The sequence below is a fragment of the Elgaria multicarinata genome, chromosome 10 (assembly GCF_023053635.1).
Source record: "Elgaria multicarinata webbii isolate HBS135686 ecotype San Diego chromosome 10, rElgMul1.1.pri, whole genome shotgun sequence".
Taxonomy (NCBI): Eukaryota; Metazoa; Chordata; class Lepidosauria; order Squamata; family Anguidae; genus Elgaria; species Elgaria multicarinata.
The window spans coordinates 11723394-11746478 of record NC_086180.1 but is presented as its reverse complement, the minus strand read 5'-3'; the positions used below and the strand labels follow the sequence as shown (position 1 = coordinate 11746478).

Sequence of the window (23085 nt, the reverse complement as noted above, 5' to 3'; positions counted from 1 at the left end):
CAAACACTCCAGACCAGCACTCGACTGAACAGGAAGCCTAGAGAGGGAGATTGTATTCCTATAGACCACGGCAACCCCCCCTCCCCAGCCCTCGAGTCTGTGCTGGTGCTGCACAGAGTACCCAGGAGGGCAGAGCTGGGTGAGAGCAACCCCTCCCAGTTCCCCCACCCAGGTCTCAGTGATGCATACCAGGTCAGCCCCCTTATGCCCCCTGATTGCAACCTTTGAGCTAGCATAAGGGATGTCTTACAACCAAGTCCACTAATATCCAGTGTAGTCTGGTGGCTTTGATTCTGTTGGGTCTGCGAATCCCCCAAAAGGACTCAGCCCCCTTCAATAGCTCCTTTAGACTTCTGGCTGGTTCTGACAAAAACACTGAATGGGTTCACAGACCCACTGAAATCAGAGCCACCAAGCCTGTACTGCTGATATCCTTTGAATCGCCCACATGGTCAGTTGATAGGAAAGGAACCTCTCGTGCAAGCCCTTCAGTCATTGCTGACTCCTAGAGGGACGCCTGCTTTCGCTGACGTTTTCTTGGCAGACTTTGTAGCGGGGTGGTTTGCCATTGCCTTCCCCAGTCGCAGTTACCTTTCCCCCAGCTAGCTGGGTACTCATTTTACTGACCTCAGAAGGATGGAAGGCTGAGTCGACCTGAGCCGGCTGCTTGAGAACCAGCTTCCGCTGGGATCGAACTCAGGCCGTGGGGAGAGTTTCGGCTGCAGTAACTGCCGCTTACCACTCTGCGCCACACGAGGTTTCACTTAATTCAGGAGGAAAAGCTGGAAGATGCATTATGCGCAGATTTAAATGCCGTGCAAGCATGCAAAATTTCAAGATGGTTGTGGCATTAGGGCCCACCAAAACAATTAAACAACAACACTTGAGTGTCCCCCCCTGCCCCCCAGCTAGCTTCCATTCAAAATGCAGGTCTCATGCAAGACTTTATATAAGCGACTCAGCTAGCCAAGATGTGTTCAGCTTCTCAAACCTTCCAGTTCAAAGAAGATTTCAGAATCCCGTAGTATTACTGAAAACTCACTTGAGGGTCTACCATCTGCATCGGCAGCTTGTGTAGATCCAGCAGGGCCTGGTTCCCCTTCTTCTCCAGCTGCAGGGCATCCAGGCTGTTGCTCCATTCATCCTGCCCCCCCCCCCCGTCTATACGACAATAGGATTGCTCCTCATTGAATATAAACCTGAATGTTCATTGATTCGGAGCTAGGCGAAGAGCGTCACGCTGCAGCAGCAACAGTGACTTATCTCCTGAAGTTCTTTTGTAGTGCAGTTATTAATGCGCACATAAGCACATGCAATGCTATGATGCTACGGAGGAGAGAGGAGCAAAGCTATCAATTTTATCTGCAGACCTCCGCAGATTCATATAAGAGAAAAACCGAGAGGGAGGGGAAGGAATGAGACACCAAAGGAGGACATGAGAGGGGGGAAAAGCAGCTGTCTGCCTGTCCCCTCTCTTTGTTTTAAAATTATACACTCTATCTGCAGAACTCCGCAGAATCCTATAATTTAAAATGAAAATGGCGGGAAGGAACGTGGGAGCCAGAGGAGGATCCGATAGGTGGGAAGACGGGAAACGGGCCAATCACTTTGTCCTGCCCTCAAAGCTACGGCCACATGTCAAAATGCGATTTAACTCCCCCAACGACACATAACTATAACGCGGTGCAAACTCGGACGTTGATCTAAAAGTCGCGGTAAATCGCAACTACGAATATGCGCATTATTGCGTTTAAAACCTGGCGCTGCGGCGAATAGATGGCTGCGTCATGTGTCCTGAAACGCGAATCTGTGCATTTAGGTCAGGGTGAAGAAGCCGTATAGACATGCCCCTGCTCTACAAAGAAGCCAGGATAAAGAATAGATGCATGAATGCATGCATTGTACAGGAGTTCACAAAGTACAACACAGCTGAAGCCCAAATATATTCTTCTTCTGCAAAGCAACAGCTAAAGATCACTAATGGTCTCCGCTTGCTCCTCCAGGTATTTGGACTCCAGGAAGTCACGCAGCTGAGGAGCCAACGGGAAAACTTTGCTAAATATCGCATAAGATTCATCACAAGGCTTAAGAAAGCCTTTATGTCCCCCTGTCAAGCTCCGGTTCACAAAGGAAAAGGGCATATAACATTAATCCCCGCTTCAGTGGGGAGCAAAATTAACAGTCACTTCTGCTGAGGTCAAGTCATGGAGAGGCTAAAAGAAGCCTAGCCTTTCCCAGCTTTTAAATGCCATGGAAACAAGCAAGCTTTCAGAAATTGGTTTGATGAGAAGAAGCTTGTGGAAAGAGGATTTTTTTCTGCAGTGAGTTAGCTTTCGAAAGGAACATTTTAATGAAAACTTTGCATATTTAGAACTTTAAGCACGATGCTCTCAGCCTCTTGACCTGGCTTCTGACTGTTGTGGCATTATTGGAAATATACATGAAGGCCTCTCTTCTACCCTGTGGAGGAACCCTGAAAAGGCAGGTTCCCTCTAATTGGGATTCGTTGAGTGGCGGTCAAAAACTCTAAGATATGGTTTCTCTCATCTTAGAAAAAGGTTATTGAGAGCAGTGGTGCAGTGCTGCAAGGTGGCGACCCTTAGAAGATCTGAAGGACTGCCCACTAGTTGCAGGCAAAGCTAACATACTTATAGGGTAACATTCTCAAAAGCAGCAACAGAACTTCCTCATATAATAAACCAATCATAATACAGTTTTGCAATACAGTAGCCAATGATAGACAAGGCATTTATGCATGTGCAGAGTGCAAATAACTCTAAGACTAGAAAAACAATACTTAGATGGGTATTGCAACCCTGGAACATCTGTTCCTTTGTGGTTACTACTCTTCCGGAGTAGTAACTCCGGTAGTAGCCTCCGGTAACTTCTTTACCGGAGGCTCACACTCTGACTAATATGTCAACACTTCTTGTTGGTTGAGCAAATGTTACTCAATATATTTTCAGTTACAGTTTGGATCAAATTGCTATAGAACTTAATTTCTAATGGAAGGGGCTTACAGCAAAACAGGGTGGGCACAGATAAAACAGCCCATTCACACATTTCCTCGACAACTCCCAGCTTGTGCCGATTCATCCAGCAGGGCCTGGTTCACCTTCTTTTCCAGCTGCAGGGCCCTCTAGAGAGCCACTGCCAGTCTGTGTCAACGATACTGGGCTAGATGGGGAAATGGTGTGACCCAGTATAATTCAGTATCCTATGTTCCTATGAGGGTGTGCCTATTTTACTATGTAATCCATGACATTTTCAGCAGGGATTCAGAACGTGTTGATCCCTCAAATGGAGGATTCAGAATTTTCTGATATGAGAATTGGATACTTGTATTGGAGGATTCCGTCCTGAGGGCCAGTGTGCCGTCACTCCTTGTGTTAGATCTGGGTTCTGGTTCTGCTGGGTCCAAGTTATCAGGTTCTTTTGGTTACCACTTGTGCCAAGAGATGCCAGTTTATTGATAGAAAATGGATGCAGAATATATGCATGCAAAGGAAGTTCACATCTCCTTCCAGCTAACCAAGTTCTTATAGCTGGGTGTCTGTTAGGCCATCCCTTGAGGCACAAAAGCTGCCTGTGCACATTGACCCCTGAAGCAAGACCGAAGCACAAAACTTCTGTGGATGGAATCTTATAGGCTCCTCTGCTAGATACCTCCCTCTCAGAAGCTGGCAGGCTCTATCCCGCCCCTCTCAGAAGGAGCAAAGGGGCCTCCCTCTCACAGGTCCTCAAAACATCTCAGATTGGGCAAGTCATTGCCTTTCTAATACCTGATTAGGAGTGAAACCTCCCAGCTCATCTTGAGATAAGTCTCTGTAAGAGAAGGATGCCATCCAGGGAATGAAGCCTACTCTTGCCAGCTAAAGCCTGCTAAAATCTATTCACTGTGAGAGGCTACACAGGACTCTTAGCAGCATTTGGAACTCTGTGAGGTCCATATTTCTGCTCACTAACAAACTCACTAGACTCTTGGAGGGGATCTACACTAGTATATGAAACATTGTTTTTACAGTCATTGAATGTTTTGTTTTTGAATGATTTAAAATGTAGCAATTTTAAAAATGTTTACTTACGTTTTCTCTTTCCATGGGAATGCATTCCTTTTGGCCACACTAAGAAAATAAATCCGTTTGTTCTATTTCCCCATCTGCCAATTTCCCCTCTCACTTCCTCTTCCTAGAAACAATCCTCCACCTACAAACAATCCACCAAGTAGCCTCCCAAAAGTGAAACTAGAAGTGGCTGCAAAAAAGAGTCTTGAAAGAAAAAAACGGCTCCAACTTTGGGTGTGGAAATGACATAAACATGCCCCCCAGGAATGCGATTGGCTAATTAAGAACTACAGGAAACCCACTTAATACAATGAAATCGGCCACATCATACCAAATAGAACAACTTATTTCAGAGAAGTTCAAAATAAAAACCGGAGAAAAGACAACAATAAAACATCACAAACTGAATGTCATGTCGCGTAATACTACGAAACGGACACTTAAAAACGGTAAGACACGTTCTAACTTGACTAGTGTAGATCCCCTCCTGGATCATGTTTCTCAAATCTGGAGTTCTCTAGATGCTTTGGACTACAACTCACAGCAGTCCTGATCATTAGCTATGCTGGCAGGGACTGATAGGAGTTGAAGCTAGAGTATACTAACTGGGCAAGAGTATAGCACTTGGACTGGAGAGATCAGAGTTCTTTCTGAGATCATGGGAAAGTTGCTAATTCCCAGCTTAACCCTTTCCCAAAGGGTAAGAGGATAATTTGGGGGGGAACCTCCCACTCTAGGGCAGGGGTGAACAACTTGTGGCCCTCCAAATATTTTGGCCTACAATCCCCAAGTTCTCTTGCTATTGGCTGTGCTGGCTAGGTCTGCTGGGACTCATAGGCCAAAACATCTGGAGGCCACAAGTTGCCCATGCCAGCTCTACCCAAAGAGAGAGAGGTGGGTTATGGGTGGGACAGAAGTTAAAGGAAAGTGGGAAGGTCATTGGCTGCTTTTCCCCACACATGTGGAAGGATTCTTGAAGGCAAGGTTGCCAACTTTATTTTTCTGTGGCTTTAACATGTGTCCTTTACATGTTTAGACTTGCCAGATGAGTCTGTTACAGAGACATAGACAAGGCAAAACCAGACAAGGTTAGCTTTCTGGAGTACAAAAAAAGAAAAGGTGGACATGCTCTGAATGTGGAAGAGGTGTTGAATGCAGTGCACAGGTACCAACAGGACATTCATTGGTTTGATGCTCCTCTAAAGGGTCCCGCAGGACAACCCCCCACACTTCTTGAAACAGACCCAACTCCATCTTTCTGCACAGGCTGCCTTCAGGGTTCCCCAGGGCTACACAGAAGGGAGAAGCCACCAGCCTCCCCTTAATTCATTTACTTTGTGACAATAGTAATGTAATGGGCTCCAGTGGCCAAGGAAAGCTAGGAGAAAGCAGGAGCTATCAGAGGCAGGGGTCCCCCCTGCTGTCCCCTCCATCCCAAGTAGCAGCAGGTGCTGGGGTAAGGCAGATAAGGCATAGAACACAGCAAGGCAACATCCAATCCATGTTCCTCATACTGCCCTCATATCTCTAGGCACTTGAACCAATATTCCATATCTCAGAAGGCAAAGACAACAATGGTTGTGCTAACATTTGGCTTTATCCTTTTCAAATTTTTCTCCCTCTCTCAAAATACTAGAACCCAACAGGGTCATCCCATGAAACTGATTGGTGGGAGATCCAGGACAAATAAAAGGAAGGGCTTCTTCACACAGCGCATAGTTAAATTATGGAACTCACTACCACAAGATGTAGATGGCTTCAAAAGGGGGGTAGATAAATTCCTGGAGGAGAAGGCCATCAATGGCTACTCGCCCTGATGGTTGTGTGCTATCTCCAGTATTTGAAGCAATAAGTCTTTGTGCACCAGTTGCTGGGGAAAATGGGTGGGGGTGCTGCTGTTGCACCATGTCCTGCTTGTTCATCCCTGACCAATGGCTGGTTGGCCACTGTGTGAACAGAGTGCTGGACTAGATGGACCTTTGGTCTGATCCAGCATGGCATTTCCTATGTTCTTAAACACACCAGACTGTGCAAGGTTCATTGACGGGTTCAGTTGCTCTCCCTCAAGGTGGGCCTGTCGAACAGGTAGGCCCCCATACCATTCTAGGGCACCCCCAGGCGCTTCAAGCTGGTGAAGTGGTCTCCCAATTGCTTGATGGCCTTCACTTGCTCTTCCAGATATTCAGACTCCAAGAAGTCACACATCTGGGGGGGGGGGGGCTAGAAAGAAATTTGTACATTACCTAATTTTGTAGAAAAACAAAACTTTAACCTTATCCTTATGCTAGCTCCTGTACAAACAATTGTGCTAATATTCTTTGGATTGGACTGCACAATCAGTTGCTAGAGGCTTAGCTCAATTCATTATGAAAAGCGGGAAGCATTATGCCCAGATTTTAAATGCCATGCAAGAATAAAAAATTCAAGATGAATGTGGCTTTAGGGTCTGCATAACAAAAGAGCCTTGCATAAGATTTTTGTTAAGATTGCTTCCTTTCAAAATACAGGTCTCACGTATAGTCTTATAAGACTGGTATTGTGACTCAGCTAGACAAGATATGTTCAGCTTCTGAAACCTTCCAATTCAGAGGCGGTTGAAGAATCCTATAGTATTACTGAAAACTCACACGTGGATTTTCCTTCTGCATTGCCAGCTTGGGCAGATGTAGCAGGTCCTGGTTCACATTCTTCTCCAGCTGCAGGGTCCTCTGCAAGGCATCTAGGCTGTTCCCATTTATCCTGCTCTGGCTTCGGTGCAAAGATCTTGGATAAAGAATTGATTCATTAGTGTGTGCATTATACAGGAGTTCCACAAAGTCAAGTCCAACACTCATCAAGTCCAAATATATTCTTCTTCCTCAAAGCAGCAGCCAAAGATCACCCTTTCCACACATACCTTGACGTCCTGCAGCACAACACACGCCCCCCTCGCTTGTTCTGGCATCCCAGGAATTTCTCTGGTGTGCTCCCTCTCTTTTTGGGACTGCTCTTCCAGGAACTTGGCCACATGTCACAGGGCAACAGCATCACGGTCAAAGTGGTAGGACTGAAAATGGATGAATGAAGGAGCAAGAAAGCCACACAGATCACATTTAGGAGGGACATTTAGCCCAGAAATGGGTAAACTGTTGCCCTCCAAATGTCTTGGCCTACAGCTCCCATCATCCCTCATACTAGCTAGGGGTGATACTAGCTAGGGATTACAGGCCAAAATATTTAATGGGGCACAATTTGTCTGCCCTTGATTTAGCCAGTATGTGAACAAGGCAAACAAAAGTGCTGCCCACTTAATATGGTGGGACACGAGGATCCTATGTAACAGCACATGGCAAAAGAACAGACGAACATTTTATCGCATGCTCATTACTGGCAACTCATAGTTTTTCATGGGTCCTTTTGACACTGACACTGCCTCCCGCCTCCCGCCTCCCGCCTCCCATGCATCTCCCACGCCTTCTGGTCTTTTTCTGTGACAGAATAAGACTCGATAAATCCGATAGTTTTTAGAGCAAAACGTGCTGCCATTTCCTGCTGTGTGCAGGAAAAGCAGCATGAGAAATATGTCCACTGAATGGGCCATGTGGCCGTTGCTAGGGCAAGCACTGGTGTTGAGTCTGTCTGTGGCTCCCATTACCTGAAACTCTCCTGGTAGTCATTTTGAGACCTGTTGGGTTGTGGGACCCCAGACTCCAGCTACATGCCCCCCCCCGACTCCAGCCCTAGTTCCACCATGGATCAAAGCAGTAAGCTAAACAAGATATAAGGTTGAACAAAGATACATAGGATTGAGATGAAATTGAAGTCACACACAGCCAGCATCTTCCCAATAAAAGAAATATCATGGACAACTTACCATGGACAAGTACACATAGCAAGCACACAACTCTAAATTCAAAGCAGCCTCACACTCAGTATGGAAGTTATGGTGCATTTGAGAAGCCATGTCTAAGTTACAGGAAGCCAGATTCTGGCTGGACATCAGGAAAAACTTCCTGAGTGTTAGAGCAGTACGACAATGGAATCAGTTACCTAGGGAGATGGTGGGCTCTGCCACACTAGAGGCATTCAAGAGGCAGCTGGACAACCATCTGTCAGGGATGCTTTAGGGTGGATTCCTGCAGTGAGCAGGAGGTTGGACTTGATGGCCTTATAGGCCCCTTCCAACTCTACTATTCTATGATTCTAAGACCTAGAGGAACAAAATGAGATAAGACCAAAACAAGTGCTTATCAACTACATTTATAGAGGAACATGAGGCTCAAGTGGAATATATATGGTTTAAAGGCAGGTAAAGGTGTGATTAGCACTAGTACCACCCAATGTATAGTGTCTTCTATATCAACCCACCAATCAGGTTTGTGAGGAGGATGACACAGCAGAAATTCTATTAGGGAAGCATATATGGCCCAGGTGTCAGTAATGTGATTAACAGCAGTGCCGTCCAACAGGAATTCTCTTCTGTATCACCCTACTAATCAGCTTTATGGGTGGGAGAAGGTCTCAGTATAATGCATTTTACAGGGGCAAAGTTAGCAGTTGATAAGCCATACAGCTTCATGTTATCCAAGAGTTTTATAGTTCTTTACTATAAAAGTTTGTTTTCTCCACAACTCCAGGAGTATAGAAGGAAGCAGCACGTCTTTGGGGATAACGTTCACTGAATCACAGAATAATCCTATATGAGCTTTTCTTCACAAGCCTGTTATTTGGCTTTCACTGTTAATTACCAATTTTCCATTTTTATCTGTGTTTTATTATGCATTGTGTTGTAAGCTGTCTTGCAAAAGTTTACCCTAAAAAGTACCTTCTAAATATTTTAAACATAGTTCCATCCTATGCATTTTTAGACAGGAAAAAGAAAGCCTTACAACTAACACACTGGGGAGTGTAAACATGCAAAGGTTTGCACCCTAAATGTATACAGTTGAATTTAAACTGGTGAACCTTTTCCTTGTGATGGGGAAAGTATTACCTGTTGAAATACTGTTACTAATACAATTGTTAAAAGCACGGGAGGAATTCTGTAAACAAAGAAACAACCCCCAAAACAAAACAAAAACTTAAAAAAAACACCTGGTAGAACTCAAAATTATCAGTGAATCAAGTTTAGACTGGGTTCAGACGACATAAGTGTTGTGTTTCTCAGAAAGCCCTTGCTTTCGATGGGAGACAAATGAGGAGGCCTGCTAGGTAATCCACAAAGCTTTTATTAAGCAGCAATCATCTCTTCTACCTAAAGAGAGTCTAATCTCTTGGAAACTTCCCCCTAGGCAAAACTATGCAAACTAAGTGAGACAATTGTCCGACCAAGGAGAACAGGAAGCCCCTTCCCAAACACCCGTAACTTCAGAGAGCCTGGTGCGGAGGCAGGTTCTGGCGCAATTCTAGCTGGACCGACCTCACGCCTTCTGCTCTGTGCATTTTAGCTTCCAGTGGACCCTAGCATCAGCTAGCTTATCGGGGCGCTCTCCTCCAGAAGAGAGCTCACTTGCCACTGTGTGTGTAGGATTTGGCCTTGAGGAGATAAGTTCTGGAGAGGGCTGACTTCCAGCTGGGGAATCGCCCGTGAGAGCTTCCTCCCCCACTGGTACTGGCTGGCTGGTGTCTGGCGCCACCTCCTCTAGATCCGAATCTGATTCTGATTGATTACCTGAAACATCTTCTCCCAAAACAAGGGCAGTAGGGTTAGACATGACAATAAGACATCTTGGGGAGCTGCTGATGCCATCCCTGGATGGGGTGCTGCCCATTGCTGTGCCCCCATGTTCTCATAGATGTGTATGTTCCTTGCCCCTGCGGGCAAGTGCTGGGGACGGGGGGACGCTAGGAAGTCCTGCTGCCACTTGAGAGTGGCAGGAGCTCCTAGCATCCCTTGTCACCAGTCGCCAGCACTTTGCCAGAGGAGCTGGCAGGGCCATAGCAACAAGGAGTGGGGTGGACTCCACCACACTCCTTGTTGCTATATGGTCCTGCCAAAAGGAGGTGGCAGGGCAGAGTGATCTCATCTTCCGTCAGGAGATGAGATCACTCCGCCACTTGTTGCTACAGTGACGGCTGTGACGCTTCTTTCGGCACGGCCACTGCCATAGCCAGAAGGAGGTGGCGGAGCGATCTCCTCTCCTGTCAGGAGGTGAAATCGCTCCGCTGCTTGTTGCTATGATAATTAGGGATGTGCTCCGCTTCTCTTTGGTTCAGAGAAGCAGGAGCGAGGCGGCCTAATTCGCCTCCGGAAAAGGCGGAGGCAAAGGGAGTCAGGGGGGCTGCGGATCGAGGCGAAGAGGATCGCCTCAATCCGGAGCTTTGCCTCAAGGTAAGTGGGGGGGAGGGGGACTAATCTGGCGCTGCCGGCACTGCCATCCATGCGGCGGCGGCGGAAGCACCAGGTAAGGGAGCAGGGAGGAGGGACGCTTACCTTCCTCCATCGCGGGCTTCAATTGAGGCCCCGGTTGAAGCTGGAAGTGAAGGCCGAGGCCTCTTCCGGCTTCAACCGGGGCCTCAATTGAATCCCGCAACGGAGGAAGGTAAGGGGGCAGGGTGGGTGGGTGGTTTCTCTTGCGCCGCCGCCGCCGTCCATATAGTGACGGCGGCAAAGCCGGATCTCGCTCTGCGGAGCGGAGCGGGAGACGGGCGGAGCGGCGCGAAGAGGATCGGGCCCGATCCGGATTTTCCGGATTGGGCCACGAAGCGGATTGGGGGGTCCATGCACACCCCTAATGATAACGGAAACAGTGCTTCTTTCATTGTGGCCGTTGCCATAGCAAGAAGGAGGTGCCTTACGTGTCCCCCCCCGTCCTTCCCCATGGAATGGCGGCACCCCCACGTGGTAAGAGGGAACCAGCACCGCCATTCAGTGGGGAGGGGGGGAGAGATAAGTAGTCAAATTGTGGAAATAGTGTACACCATGAATGACCATTAGCATGCTGTGTTCCACGTGACATGCTAATACTTAATCGAGGAGTGGACTATGCCCACAGGTTGTCTATTGTGTCATCTGAATGTGTCCTTATTCTCCTTTGATGTACCCTCCCAAGGAGAACCATTGTACAGAAAGTTGGGGTGGGGTGGGGGTGGGGGGGAGAAAGCCAGTCCAACGGAGAGTTAGACCTTTCTAGGAATTAGTGGGCTTTTGTCAACAAGGGCATTCCATGAAAGTGTGTGTGGTTTGGGCAATTTTCTGGAAGACATGATATCTACATGTTTCACAGAATAGCTCATTGGGATTGATTCTGCGTCATGATATGGTCTTGTTCCAGTTGTTTTATGGGGGGAAGAAGATGGAAGTTCTCATTGACATCAAGATAAGATAGCAGAAAACTCTTCTTATAATGGGAAATTCACCCCTCCACAAAATTAGTAATCCTCCTGAAACATCATGTCCTTTTCCTACAAGCCTTTTGACCCAATCTCTCTCCCCCCCCCACCCGCCCCGCATCTCAAATTGTTGGAGAAGTATAGGTTAACTACTTCCACTAGCCTAACAGTAGCCCCATTCAGAAGACACCTTAAACCATGCCTTTAACCATGATGGTTAAGCCAGAAAGCCAGGCTGTGATTAGAAGGCACCTTAAACCACAGCTTTAACCACGGTGAATAAAGCAAAAAAGCCTTATTCACTGTGGTTAAAGCCATGGTTTAAGGTGTCTTCTGAACACAGCCTGGCTTTCTGGCTTAACCACCATAGTTAAAGCCATGGTTTAAGATGTCTTCTGAATGGGCCCATTGAATAAGAGCAGGCTGAGAATGTTGCAGCGATTGAGTTGAAGGTAATTTACAGAGGACAGTCCTGTATTTGTAGGCCTGTCAAGCCCAAGGCAGGATCTACTGCTTTAAAACAGTTTATAACAGTAGTGGCAACTATTGGGGCTGTTTTCAAAGTGTCATATCCTGCTTGGTGAAGACCCGGACTAAGTCTGCTTTAAAGATAAAGAACCATCCGAAGGAAGAGCTGGACCTAGAGGCTGCCCATCAATCACACCTGGACAGCAGATTAAGCTGGCTTACAGTTTACTTGCTGACAGCCCACTCCACTATGGTGAGATGTTTTCTGTACTGTTTAAAATTATAGTCATTATTTCTAAATTTGCATTTATAGACATTGATTAGCAGGTGTGAATTGGTACCCTCTTTTGTTCTCCCGCTCTCTCTCTCTCTCTCTGGCTATGCAGAAATGGCTACCCGTTCAATGGACTGAGAGGCAAATTTTCATGGCAGCTTTTTTCCTTGTCTGTAATTGAAGTATTTATTTTTTAAACAGATGTTTAAAAAACGTCTGTTTTTTAATACATACACACACTTTTTTTTGCCAGCCACCCATTCAGTTAAAAGTTTTGGAAGCAAGAACATGCAAGTAAAAGTTTCAAATGCCATTGCTGCCCATTTTTAAAGTGATTTCTTGGTGTGCATCTCCTGACCTTTCTTGGCCTTATTAAGCAGGGTCAGTGTTTTATTGCAGGAAGCATCAGCTGAATAAATAATGCGAGTTGAGGAAGAGTCATCTCCTTATGCCCCAACAAACCCCTCAGGGAAATGGCCCACAAGTAAAGAGCACCATTATCTTTCGAGCAACTCCACCCCTCCCAAGATTTTTTTTCCTTGTGGCATGCCTGATCTCATTAAGGCAAACATGTCAGGCTTTTAGGAGGGGGACGCCTGAGGAAAGGACCAAGAAGGCCAAAGAGGTATGGGAATTTAGGAGAGATATAGAATATGTAGATATATAGAGAGATAGGAATGTGAAAGATGAAGATAGAAAACTGAGGGAGTATCATTGTGTGGAGAGAGGGAGGGAGGGAGAGAAGGTCATGCTGGGCGTAAGGAGAATGGAAGCTATTATTATTATTATTATTATTTATTTATTTATTTATTTATTTATTTATTTATTTATATAGCACCATCAGTGTACATGGTGTGGCAAAGGATGCTGGGTTTGCAATGGCTGAACAATACAAATGTGGTGTAGTGGGTAAGGTGTTGGACTGGGAGTTGGGAGATCCGGGTTCTAATCCCCACTCGGCCACGGAAACCCACTGGGTGATTTTGGGCCAGTCACAGACTCAGCCCAAACTACCTCACAGGGTTGTTGTGAGGATAACATGGAGAGGAGGAGGAGGATGTACACTGCCTTGGGTTCCTTGGAGGAAAAAAGGCGGGATATAAATGTTATATCTATATCTATATCTATAGAGAGATAGAGATAGATAGATAGATAGATAGAGAGAGAGAGAGAGAGAGAGAGAGAGAAGCAGGAGCACTGCTAGGGATGGCTGGTTGAACTCACCCACATTCGATTTGTCAGACACCTGCCCACTTCTGCTTCACAGCACAGCGCGAGCTTCCATTCTGACTTGGTTGAGCATCCAACGATACCATGAGCTGGTCCGCCCTCGTCTGGAAGCCTCCATTGTGCACAACAATGGAGGCTCTGGAAATTACATAATTTACATAATAAAGGCATGGAGTATTCTTGCCTTTATTCTTGCATAAATGGGGCCTTTACTGCCGCCATTTATGCAGTAGGGGATATTACATGATTCCTGGAATATCCCCTACTGGGATATTCCTGTAATATCCCAGTAGGGGATATTACAATGATTCCATTGTCACACACAATGGAGTCTCCGGATTAGGGCTGGCACTCGGCACTCAGGCCTGTGAATGCGCCGCAGGCACCCAACTGGGTCTGGGGAGGGGCAGATGCAGGAGACTGTCGAATTCAGTCAGGCACCCGTGACATCCCTAACCACAGCAAAGCCGCGGGCGCCTGACTGGGTCTGGGGAGCGGACGTGGCTGTGTGTGTGCGTGTGTCTATATATAAATGAAAGATAAGCTAACAACAGAGTAATTAGAGAATATATTTAGAACTAAATGTTTCAGCTTCCACCCTCATCAGTAGTTGTGATGTTACCATCAAAGCTACTGATGAGGGCGGAAGCCAAAACATTTAGTTCTAAATATATTCTCTAATTACTCTGTTTTCAGCTTATCTTTTGGGGAGAGCAATCTGATGGATAAAATGGAGAGGAGGAGGATTATGTATGTCGCCTTGGGTTCCTTGGAGAAAAAAAGGGGGGATATAAATATAATAAATAAAATAAATATGGTGGATCCAGCGCCTCCTTGTTGCTTTGCTGTGTTTAGCATAAAAAATCCTTGGTATGTGATCTGTTCTCTTATTGTGTGTTTCCTGGTGTGTATTTAATTGCAGTAAGTGGTAGTGCTTGTCCCTAACTCCAAACTTGTAAGAACATTAGTTAGATGAACACAATTAACATGCCTCCTTTATAAAATGAACATTGCAGCCATGAGGTCATGGGTGGAGGGGGGTTAGTTCATGGACCTCACTGAAAATGGCCCTGTAGGGTGCTATGTGCACTTGAAGGAATGGTCCTGTTGGCATGAGTGAAGGCTTCCCCCCAAATATCAGCAGCACCTTCTTCAGATAGGCAAATGTTGGCCCTCAGTTGTATGCTAAAGACATATTTCGAAGATAGGAAGGGGAATAAACTGCAATGCTTCGAGTAAGCTCCATAATAAGTTGAGAGCTGCCATCATTTCTTGATAAGGATCCTCTGCCTTTGGGAATACATGGAGCTTGTCCCCAAAGCAGAGGCAATGGAAGAGGCAGAGCTCCAGATGTTACCTTCCTGCTAGTCATACATCTGGAAAGAAGAGACCTAGGAGCCCTGCCGGAAAGAGGTGGCAACATGATCAAGGGCGGGCAGGTGGGTTGAAGGACAGAGAGGAAAGGATCCAGACAGCATTACCAGATGCTTGACTTTGCTCCTGTGCCTTTAACTCCTTTGGATCAGGCTATTGTTAAACAGCTGGCCAAAGCATCCCCCATTTCATTTTATACCTTACATTTCTTTACCTTTGGGCAGTTTACAGACGTTAAACCCCTAAAAACCAACGTATAAAAAACCCAATAATTTTAATCAATCAACAAAAATCACCGGACTCATAAAAAAACCTTGCCCCATGCTGTCAACTGCCTTTGATTTATTTTCATCTGTCTGACAGACAATAGGGCCAGAAATATTGTTCAGGCTGCGGTCATAGAAACCAGGGAACCAAAGAGTTATTGGGCCCAAACCAAGGTGTGTCTTGAAGAGCAGGGAGACTCTCTCCTGTGGAGTCACACCTTGTCAAACCCACCATTCCGTACAGCTTCTGCATAGAAAGAACCCCTCGCCCTGCCAGGGTTAGGTCATGGGAAGTAAACTTAAGTGGCGAGTTGAGGTGCCAACAGAACAAGGAAAGGAGACGGGAAAATTGCAGGCCAAGATATGTAGGGCTTCATCAGACCGGGGTGGGTGGGGAGTTCACAGTTCCCTACCATCGCTTTTCCCTGCCCCGCTTCTGTCATGAGAAAGAGGAAGTAAACAGAGATCACGTTTTTATCAGGCTACTTTTCCTGCACACAGCAGGAGATTGCTGCAAGTTTCGCTTCTAAAAATAAGTTGGACTTACCAGGATCTTATTTTGTAAAGGCAAGAAGGAGGTGGACGTCGTCGTCAAAAGGACCCACAAAAAATCATTAGTGGGCAGTAGTGAGCGTGCAATAAAAGCTTGTCTGATGATGCTTGTAACCCCAGGCAGCCTTGTGAAGAGCATGACAACCCAGCGTGGCCATAGACCCAAACTTCGTAACCTTTCTCTGCAATAGTGGGGCTCTAACAAATGTCCCTCCTCCTCCTCAAGATGGCTTGCAAGGAAGGCAGAGCCCCTTAGAGAAATAAGAACACTCAACAAGGGCAGCCAGGACAGTCTGTTGCAGCACCTTAATGACTAACACATTTATTCTGGCATAAGAATATAACTGCAACAAAAAAGCAGGGGGACCATAAGAACTGCCCTGCTGGATCAGACCAAGGGTCCATCTAGTCCAGCACTCTGCTCACACAGTGGCCAACCCGTCATCAGCCAGGTTGCAACAGCACCTCCCACCCATGTTCCCCAGCAACTGGTGCACACAGGCTTACTGCCTCAAATACTGGAGATAGCACCCAACCATCAGGGCTAGTAGCCATTGATAGCCTTCGCCTCCAGGAATTTATCCAACCCCCTTTTAAAGCCATCCAAATTGGTGGCCATCGCTACATCTTGTGGCAGTGAGTTCCATAATTTAATTATGTGCTGGGTGAAGAAGTCCTTCCTTTTATTTGTCCTGAATCTTCCACCAATCAGCTTCATGGGATGACCGCAAGTTCTAGTATTTTGAGAGAGGGAGAAAAAGGTCTCTCTATCCACATTCTCCCTACCATGCATCATTTTGTACACCTCTATCATGTCTCCCCTTGGCCTCCTCTTCTCCAAGCTAAACAATCCCAATTGTTATAACCTTCCCTCACAGGGGAGATGCTCCAGCCCCTTGATCCTTTTAGTTGCCCTTTTCTGCATTTTTTCCAGCTCTATAATATCTGTTTTTAGGTGTGGTGTAGAGCTGGAAAAGGTGCAAAGAAGGGCAATTGAAATTATTAAGGAACCATATGAGACTGACTGACTGACTCTCTCTCACACACACACACACACAGACAGAAAGACAGACAAGAGCCTATCATAAAACAACTGAACACAATCGACATTTATATCAACCTAAATTAGCAAAGGAAAAAAAGAGGGGGGAAGAGGATTTCACACTTCCATTTCATTCATACACACACACAGAGAAGCAGTCTATATATCTAAATGCACATCTACACCAGGCCGGCTGCTGTAGGGAGTGAAGTTGTAATGTATTAAGACTGGAGCTGTAAGACCTTCAGCCCAATGAATGATAGGTGGTGGGTATCTGTGGCTCCACACATGAATCTCTTTACAATGGTTAAGCACTCTCATTGTCTACTTTTGCTCTCTGTTAACATATCTTTGTGGATGCTGCACTTCATCCGGTCCAGAAGTGGACAGTGTCCACAGAATTTTACACCAGAATAAATGTATTTGCATTCAAGGTGACACAAGATGAATGGTTCTTTAAGAACATTCCAGTATCCTTATATATCATGTGCAGGGATTATTATTATTTTTTTAAAAAAAGAAGAATCCTCTGAGCTTTGAAGTTGCAAATTTCCTTATTTTGTTGTAGCAGTGGTGTTTCAGCAATCCTGGCTTCTTTCCATGGTTTTCTTCTACACAGGGTTCTGCACGCATTTTGCTACATCATCTTAATACGTTTGCATTGGCCTTAACTCTCCAACCCACAGCTTTTATGGACAAGCATGGCTAACTGTGTAATTACTGCCATGTGCATCAGTAATACAGGGTATGGGAAAGTGGAGTGGGGGGAATGGCAACAGAACCAAAAGCTATGGAATATTATGCATCACTTAATTCCTGCATTAGTTTTAGGAATTCTCCTAGTTCAGCCAGAATTTATGAGAAGATGAACACGGTAGGGCAGAGCAAACCCAAAGGAAGAATGGAATAATGGAAAACCAAGCAATTCAGCAAAAAATTCTGTAGCTCTGAACAAAGCAGGGTCAAACAAAAGTGGCGGACATCTTAAAATAGGGTGACCATATGAAAAGGAGGACAGGACTCCTGTATCTTTAACAGTAATATAGAAAAGGGAATTTCAGCAGGTGTCAATTGAAGAGGGTGAAATTCCCTCTTCATCACAACAGTTAAAGCTGCAGAAGCCCTGCCCTCTTTTGTATCTGGCCACTCTACTATAGCTAGTGTAGCTTTAACTGCTGTGATAAAGAGGGAATTTCACCCTCTTCAATTGACACCTGCTGAAATTCTCTTTTCCACTTTACTGTTAAAGATACAGGAGCCCTGTCCTCCTTTTCATATGGTCACCCTATCTTAAAATAATCCAAAGGAATTAAGTGATGAAGTTTTAGAACATTGAGGGGGGAGGGGATGTGGTTTTATTCTTTGAAGTAGCCCTAAAGTTCAAGGATTAAAGCTATTTCCCCCCAAACATCTGCAGACTGTCTCTTTCTTCCATTGGGTTTTGAATAAAGCACCAGACAATGTTCCAGTGAATGACAAGTTTTATTTTATTTTTCTGCTCCCAATGTAAATTGCACACACTTTCAGTGATGGGGACATTCAGCTGCTCTCCCCCAAGGTGAGCCTGTCAAACAGGTACTCCCCTGTGCCATCCTGGGGCACCCCCAGGCGTTTCAGGTTGGTGAGGTGGTCTCCTAGCTTTTTGATGGCCTTCACTTGCTCTTCCAGGTATTCTGACTCTAGGAAGTCACACAGCTAAGGGGAAAAGAAGCATTGCTTAGTTTTACAGAAGATTCATTTCTGGACTGAACACTAGCATTTGCATAGGCTTCTGTCAAGGACAAATTTACCAAACGGAACAAGGCACTTGGCATTTATCTCCTTTCGAGGAGGACAGCATCAGCAGTGTTTGTGGCAGGGTTTAGCTCAAGCCATGGGGAAAAACTAGAATAAACCTACCCGCATTCAGATTCTGCATGTCACAGAAATATAGGACTCCCAATACTGGTGTTTCAGCTGCAAAATCTTGCAACCTAGAAGGGGACTTCTTTTGATGCCAAAATGAATGTTCCTCGTGCAAATTTCAATCAGCCGTGATTTGTTTCTATTTCCCAAAACTCCCTGCTGTTCAACAAAAAACCTTTACTTAAGATGCCAGTTTGTGCAAAGCCTGATAGGAGAACTTGAGCTCTGGGGTGCTACACCTGTATGCAGAATTGGGCTTGGCACAACACTGCAATCCCTAATGCCTCAGGGTTTTGCCATCTAGTTCCACATCACATGGGACCACGGCTTCTTTATAGTTTTGGTTTTAATATTGATATATTAGTGGCAGTAACTCTGGTTTAGGATCACTGCAGGGTTGGAATAGTGCCCCCTCCCCACAATGTTTGAGTCTGAGGTTAGGTTATGGAATACCCTTGAATGCCTTCAGCTTTCAATCTATATGTTTGCATGATGTAACGGAGATCCGTTCCACAAATGTTACCTTCTGATTAACTACTTCTAGAATCATAAAGCATGCAGCTTGAGAATGCTCTCTTTTTGCTCTTCCAAGGTCTTCCCATTATCAGGTTTGTTCCTACTTCCAATTACTTTGCTGAACTTTTTGTTGTTGAAAGTAGTGAGCATCTAATCCAGCCTTCCCCAACCCAGTACACTCCAGATGTACTCCAGCACATCTAGAGCACACAACTCCCATAATCCATCCAAGATACCTGATTGCAGGATCATGAGAATTGTCAACACATCTGAAGCACACGGTTGAGGAAAGCTGATCTGATCAAACACTTCAAGAAAACGGAACTTCCTTGAACTTATATTTGCCAACTCACCTGAGGGTCTCCCTTCTCTGTCGCTAGCTTGTGCAGGTCCAGCAGGGCCTGGTTCACCTTCTTCTCCAGCTGCAGGGCCCTCTGCAGAGCCTCCAGGCTGTTGCCCCATTCATCCTGCTCTGGCTTCTGTACCCCCCACCCACCAAGTCAAAGCAAAACACAGAATGGATACATCAGTGTATGGTTGTACGTTCAAGCCACATCAGATCCCAACCTATCCTTTCCTTGAATGAAGAGGAGTTAAAGACCTTCCGCGCCACTCACCTTGACATCCTGCAGCACAATACGCCCCCCTCGCTTGTTCTGGTATCTCAGGAACTTCTCAGCATGCTCCCTCTTCTCCTTGGACTGCTCCTTCAAGAACTTGGCCACATGGGGCAGGGCAACATCATCACGGTCAAAGTGGGAACACTAGGAGGAATATGAGTGGAGGGTGCTTATTTAGTTATTTTATTTATTTATTACATTTATATACCACCCCACAGCCGAAGCACACTCGGCCGTTTACAACAGATAAAAATGGTAAACATTAAAAAGTATACAAAATTAAAAAACCATCAAAAACATAAAAACAACAGTATAAAAACAACAGTATCCATTTAAAAAAACAATTCTGGGGTCCATTAAAAACAAACTTAACGTTGTTAAATGCCGTTAAAATGCCTGGGAGAAGAGAAAAGTCTTGCCTGGCGCTGAAAAGATAACAATGTTGGCACCAGGCGAGCCTCATTGGGGAGATCATTCCACAGTCAGGGGGCCACCACCGAGAAGGCCCTCTCCCTTGTTGCCATCCTTCGAGCTTCCCTCGGAGTAGGCACTCAGAGGAGGACCTTAGAAGTTGAGCGCAGTGTACGGGTAGGTTAATGTTGGGAGAGGCGTTCCATCAGGTATTGCGGTCCCAAGCCATGTAGGGCTTTATAGGTTAAAACCAGCACCTTGCAGACCCAAAGATATATGGTGCTCCTGGAAGTTATGTCTATGCAGGTTGGAGGAGCCTACTTAACTGTACATTGATGGAGTAGCTGAAAAACTGGCCATCAATTCCTGTTATAGTACTCATTGCCCCTACTTTGCCTTTTGGTGATTGCTATAAAAAATGCTAGTTGGAACAGTATAAGGTTGTTGTTTTTGCCCAACCCCCAGGAAGTTATGTAAAACATCAGGGGGTCTGCCATGCTCCCATTAATTGAGACTTACCATAGGCATGTCCACATAGCTAGAAGTACAAATCTATGCACAATTACTTGGGAATCAAGCCCAGTGGTGCAGCCATGCAGCTAATGGTCATATGCTTTCCACTCCCCATTTAGATGGTCAGGTACATTACTTCACTTGTAAGATGCATAATATTCCTGTTCTTCTCACCACTCACCACACCTGTGACATTTCCTGTGTTGCAACTGCTTCTACATTCCTGATACGTTAAAGTGAAGTGCAACATCTTTTTTGCCAGCCCTGATCAAATCAGGACAAACTCTGAGAATGTGCAGTTCTGCATTTAAGTCATAGCATCATGCCTATAAGGAAAGAGTGCAGGGTGGGATTTACCGCCCTGATGAGAGACACATTTACACACAGTTTTGTTGTAGAAAGGGATAACACTTTTAAAAGTAGGAACAAATAAAAAAGAAGAAGCACGTGCATGCCTGGCTAGCTTCACCCCCAGGTTATAAAGTGTTTTTTTTAAGGGAAAAGAAGAAGAAGCTCAAAGCAATGGGCCCTTGAAAGGACAAGTGCTAATGTTGAGTCTGGCCCTGTTCAGAAGACACCTTAAACCACAGTGGTTAAGGCTTTAACCATGGTAATTAAGGCTTAAAAAGAAGCCTTAACCACTGTGGTGTAAAGTGTCTTCTGAACAGGGCCTCTGACTGTATTCCCCCCCCCCCCGCATTACCTGAAACTCTCCTGGTAGTCATTTTGGGACCTCTTGGATTGTAAGACCCCAACCACATGGTCAAGCCTTCGTTCCACCACTGATCAAACCAGCAAGTTGTACAAAATATGGTTTTTATTTATTTAAAACATTTCTTAGCTGCCTTTCAGGGTAGAAGCCTTACAACCATACATAAAACAGTATGAACATAAAAAGCAATAGAAGCATAGGCAGTAAAATATCAGTTAAAAACAATAAAAGCTAACAGTAAAAACAACAAGGGCAGTGGCAGCAAAACAGTATCCATTTATGAAAAGGCCATAGTCAATTAAATGTTTTTAAGGCCTTCTTAAAAGCCTGTAAGGATGGTGCATGGCAGACCAGTGATAGGCATTTGTTCCACAGGCGTGAGGTCCACTGCTCAGAAGACCCTCAAGCAAAAATACATAGAGGCAAGATGAAACTTTAGTCACACACAGGGGCCAACATCTTCCCAATAAAAGAAATATTAACTAACAACTTACCATGGACAAGTACACATAGCTAGCACACAGCTCTAAATTCACCAGTCGGTTCAAAGCAGCCTCACATTCAGCATGGAAGTTCTGGCGCACTTGAGAAGCCATGGCTAAGACCTAGAGGAACAAAATGAGATAACAACCAGCCACTACTGTAGAAAGCATGAGTCTCAGGTGGTATATATATATATATATATGGTTTAGAGGCAGGTAAAGGTGTGATTAGCACTAGCACCACCCAATGGAAATGGTCTTCTATATCAACCCACCAATCAGGTTTGTGAGAAGGAGGATGACACAGCAGAAATTCTGTTATGGCCCAGGTGTCAGTAATACAGTTTAGAGCAGGGAAAGATGTGATTAACAGCAGTGCTGTCCAAAAGGAATTCTCTTCTGTATCACCCTATCAATCAGCTTTATGGGTGGGAGAAGGTCTCAGTATAATGCATTGGGGGGGGGGGGGGAATTAGCAGTTGATAAGCCATAAAGCGTCATGTTATCCAAGAGTTTCATAGTTTTTTGTGCTAGAGTTCACTGAATCGTAGAATAATCCTATATGAACTTTTCTTCACAAGCCTATTATTTGGCTTTAACTTTCTGCTTTTATCCTTGATTTATTATGCTTTGCGTTTTCAAGTTTTGTTGTAAGCTGTCAGCACAATGAGTTTTGCAGGGGTTAAGCTAGCAGGAATAAGGACTCCACCTTATTTAAAAGGTTTTGAGATGGCTTTTTTTTTACTATTGTTTTTAGTGAGGAACTTTTAATTAGTCCTTCACACCATAGATAGTTTTCCACACAGCCCCAGAAGTTTAGGAGTCAAAGGATCAAAGCACAAATCTTTGCCAATAATGCTCCCTGGAATCAATGAGACGATACAATTCTTCAACGTCATAAATCTCATTGCTTTCAATACTGTTTAGTCATAGGCAAGTATGTTTGTGTAGGACTTCAGCATTAGGCAATGCCTGCATTCTTGAGAGAAAGTCTTAGAAAACTTAATGGGGCTTCTTTCTGAGTAATTATATAGGGTGACCATATGACCGGATTTGACCAGATTTGTCCGGGTTTTTAAATGACAAATCCGGGAGGGAGGGGGAATCCGGATTTTTTTCCCAAAGAGCAGCTCTAATGGGAATTAACAAAAATGCTTACAACTCCGTCATTTTTTACGATAAAGACATGAAACTTGGCACAATGGTAGATCTTAGGAAGGGCTTTAGCCACACCAAATTTGAAACAGATCCGTTCATCCATTGATTTTTTAGGATTTTTTAAAAAATTGAGGTTTTAAAATTATTATTTTTAAAATTGTCATTTTTAAAGTTAAAGAGATGAAAC

General features: G+C 45.0%; 1 protein-coding gene and 1 pseudogene across 1 annotated transcript; both read right to left on the bottom strand.

The window, feature by feature from the left end:
* Positions 1–6113: 6113 nt before the first annotated feature.
* Positions 6114–8007, bottom strand: LOC134404608 (ferritin heavy chain B-like; annotated as a pseudogene).
* A 10047-nt stretch (positions 8008–18054) lies between these two features.
* On the bottom strand, positions 18055–21857 carry LOC134404522 (ferritin heavy chain B-like). The gene is made up of 4 exons (XM_063135240.1): positions 21753–21857; positions 19620–19766; positions 19356–19481; positions 18055–18276 (listed from the first exon to the last, which is right to left on the bottom strand). Exons 1-4 carry the CDS (start codon positions 21852–21854, stop codon positions 18121–18123), a joined length of 531 nt encoding a protein of 176 aa, XP_062991310.1. The 5' UTR covers positions 21855–21857; the 3' UTR covers positions 18055–18120.
* Positions 21858–23085: the final 1228 nt, after the last annotated feature.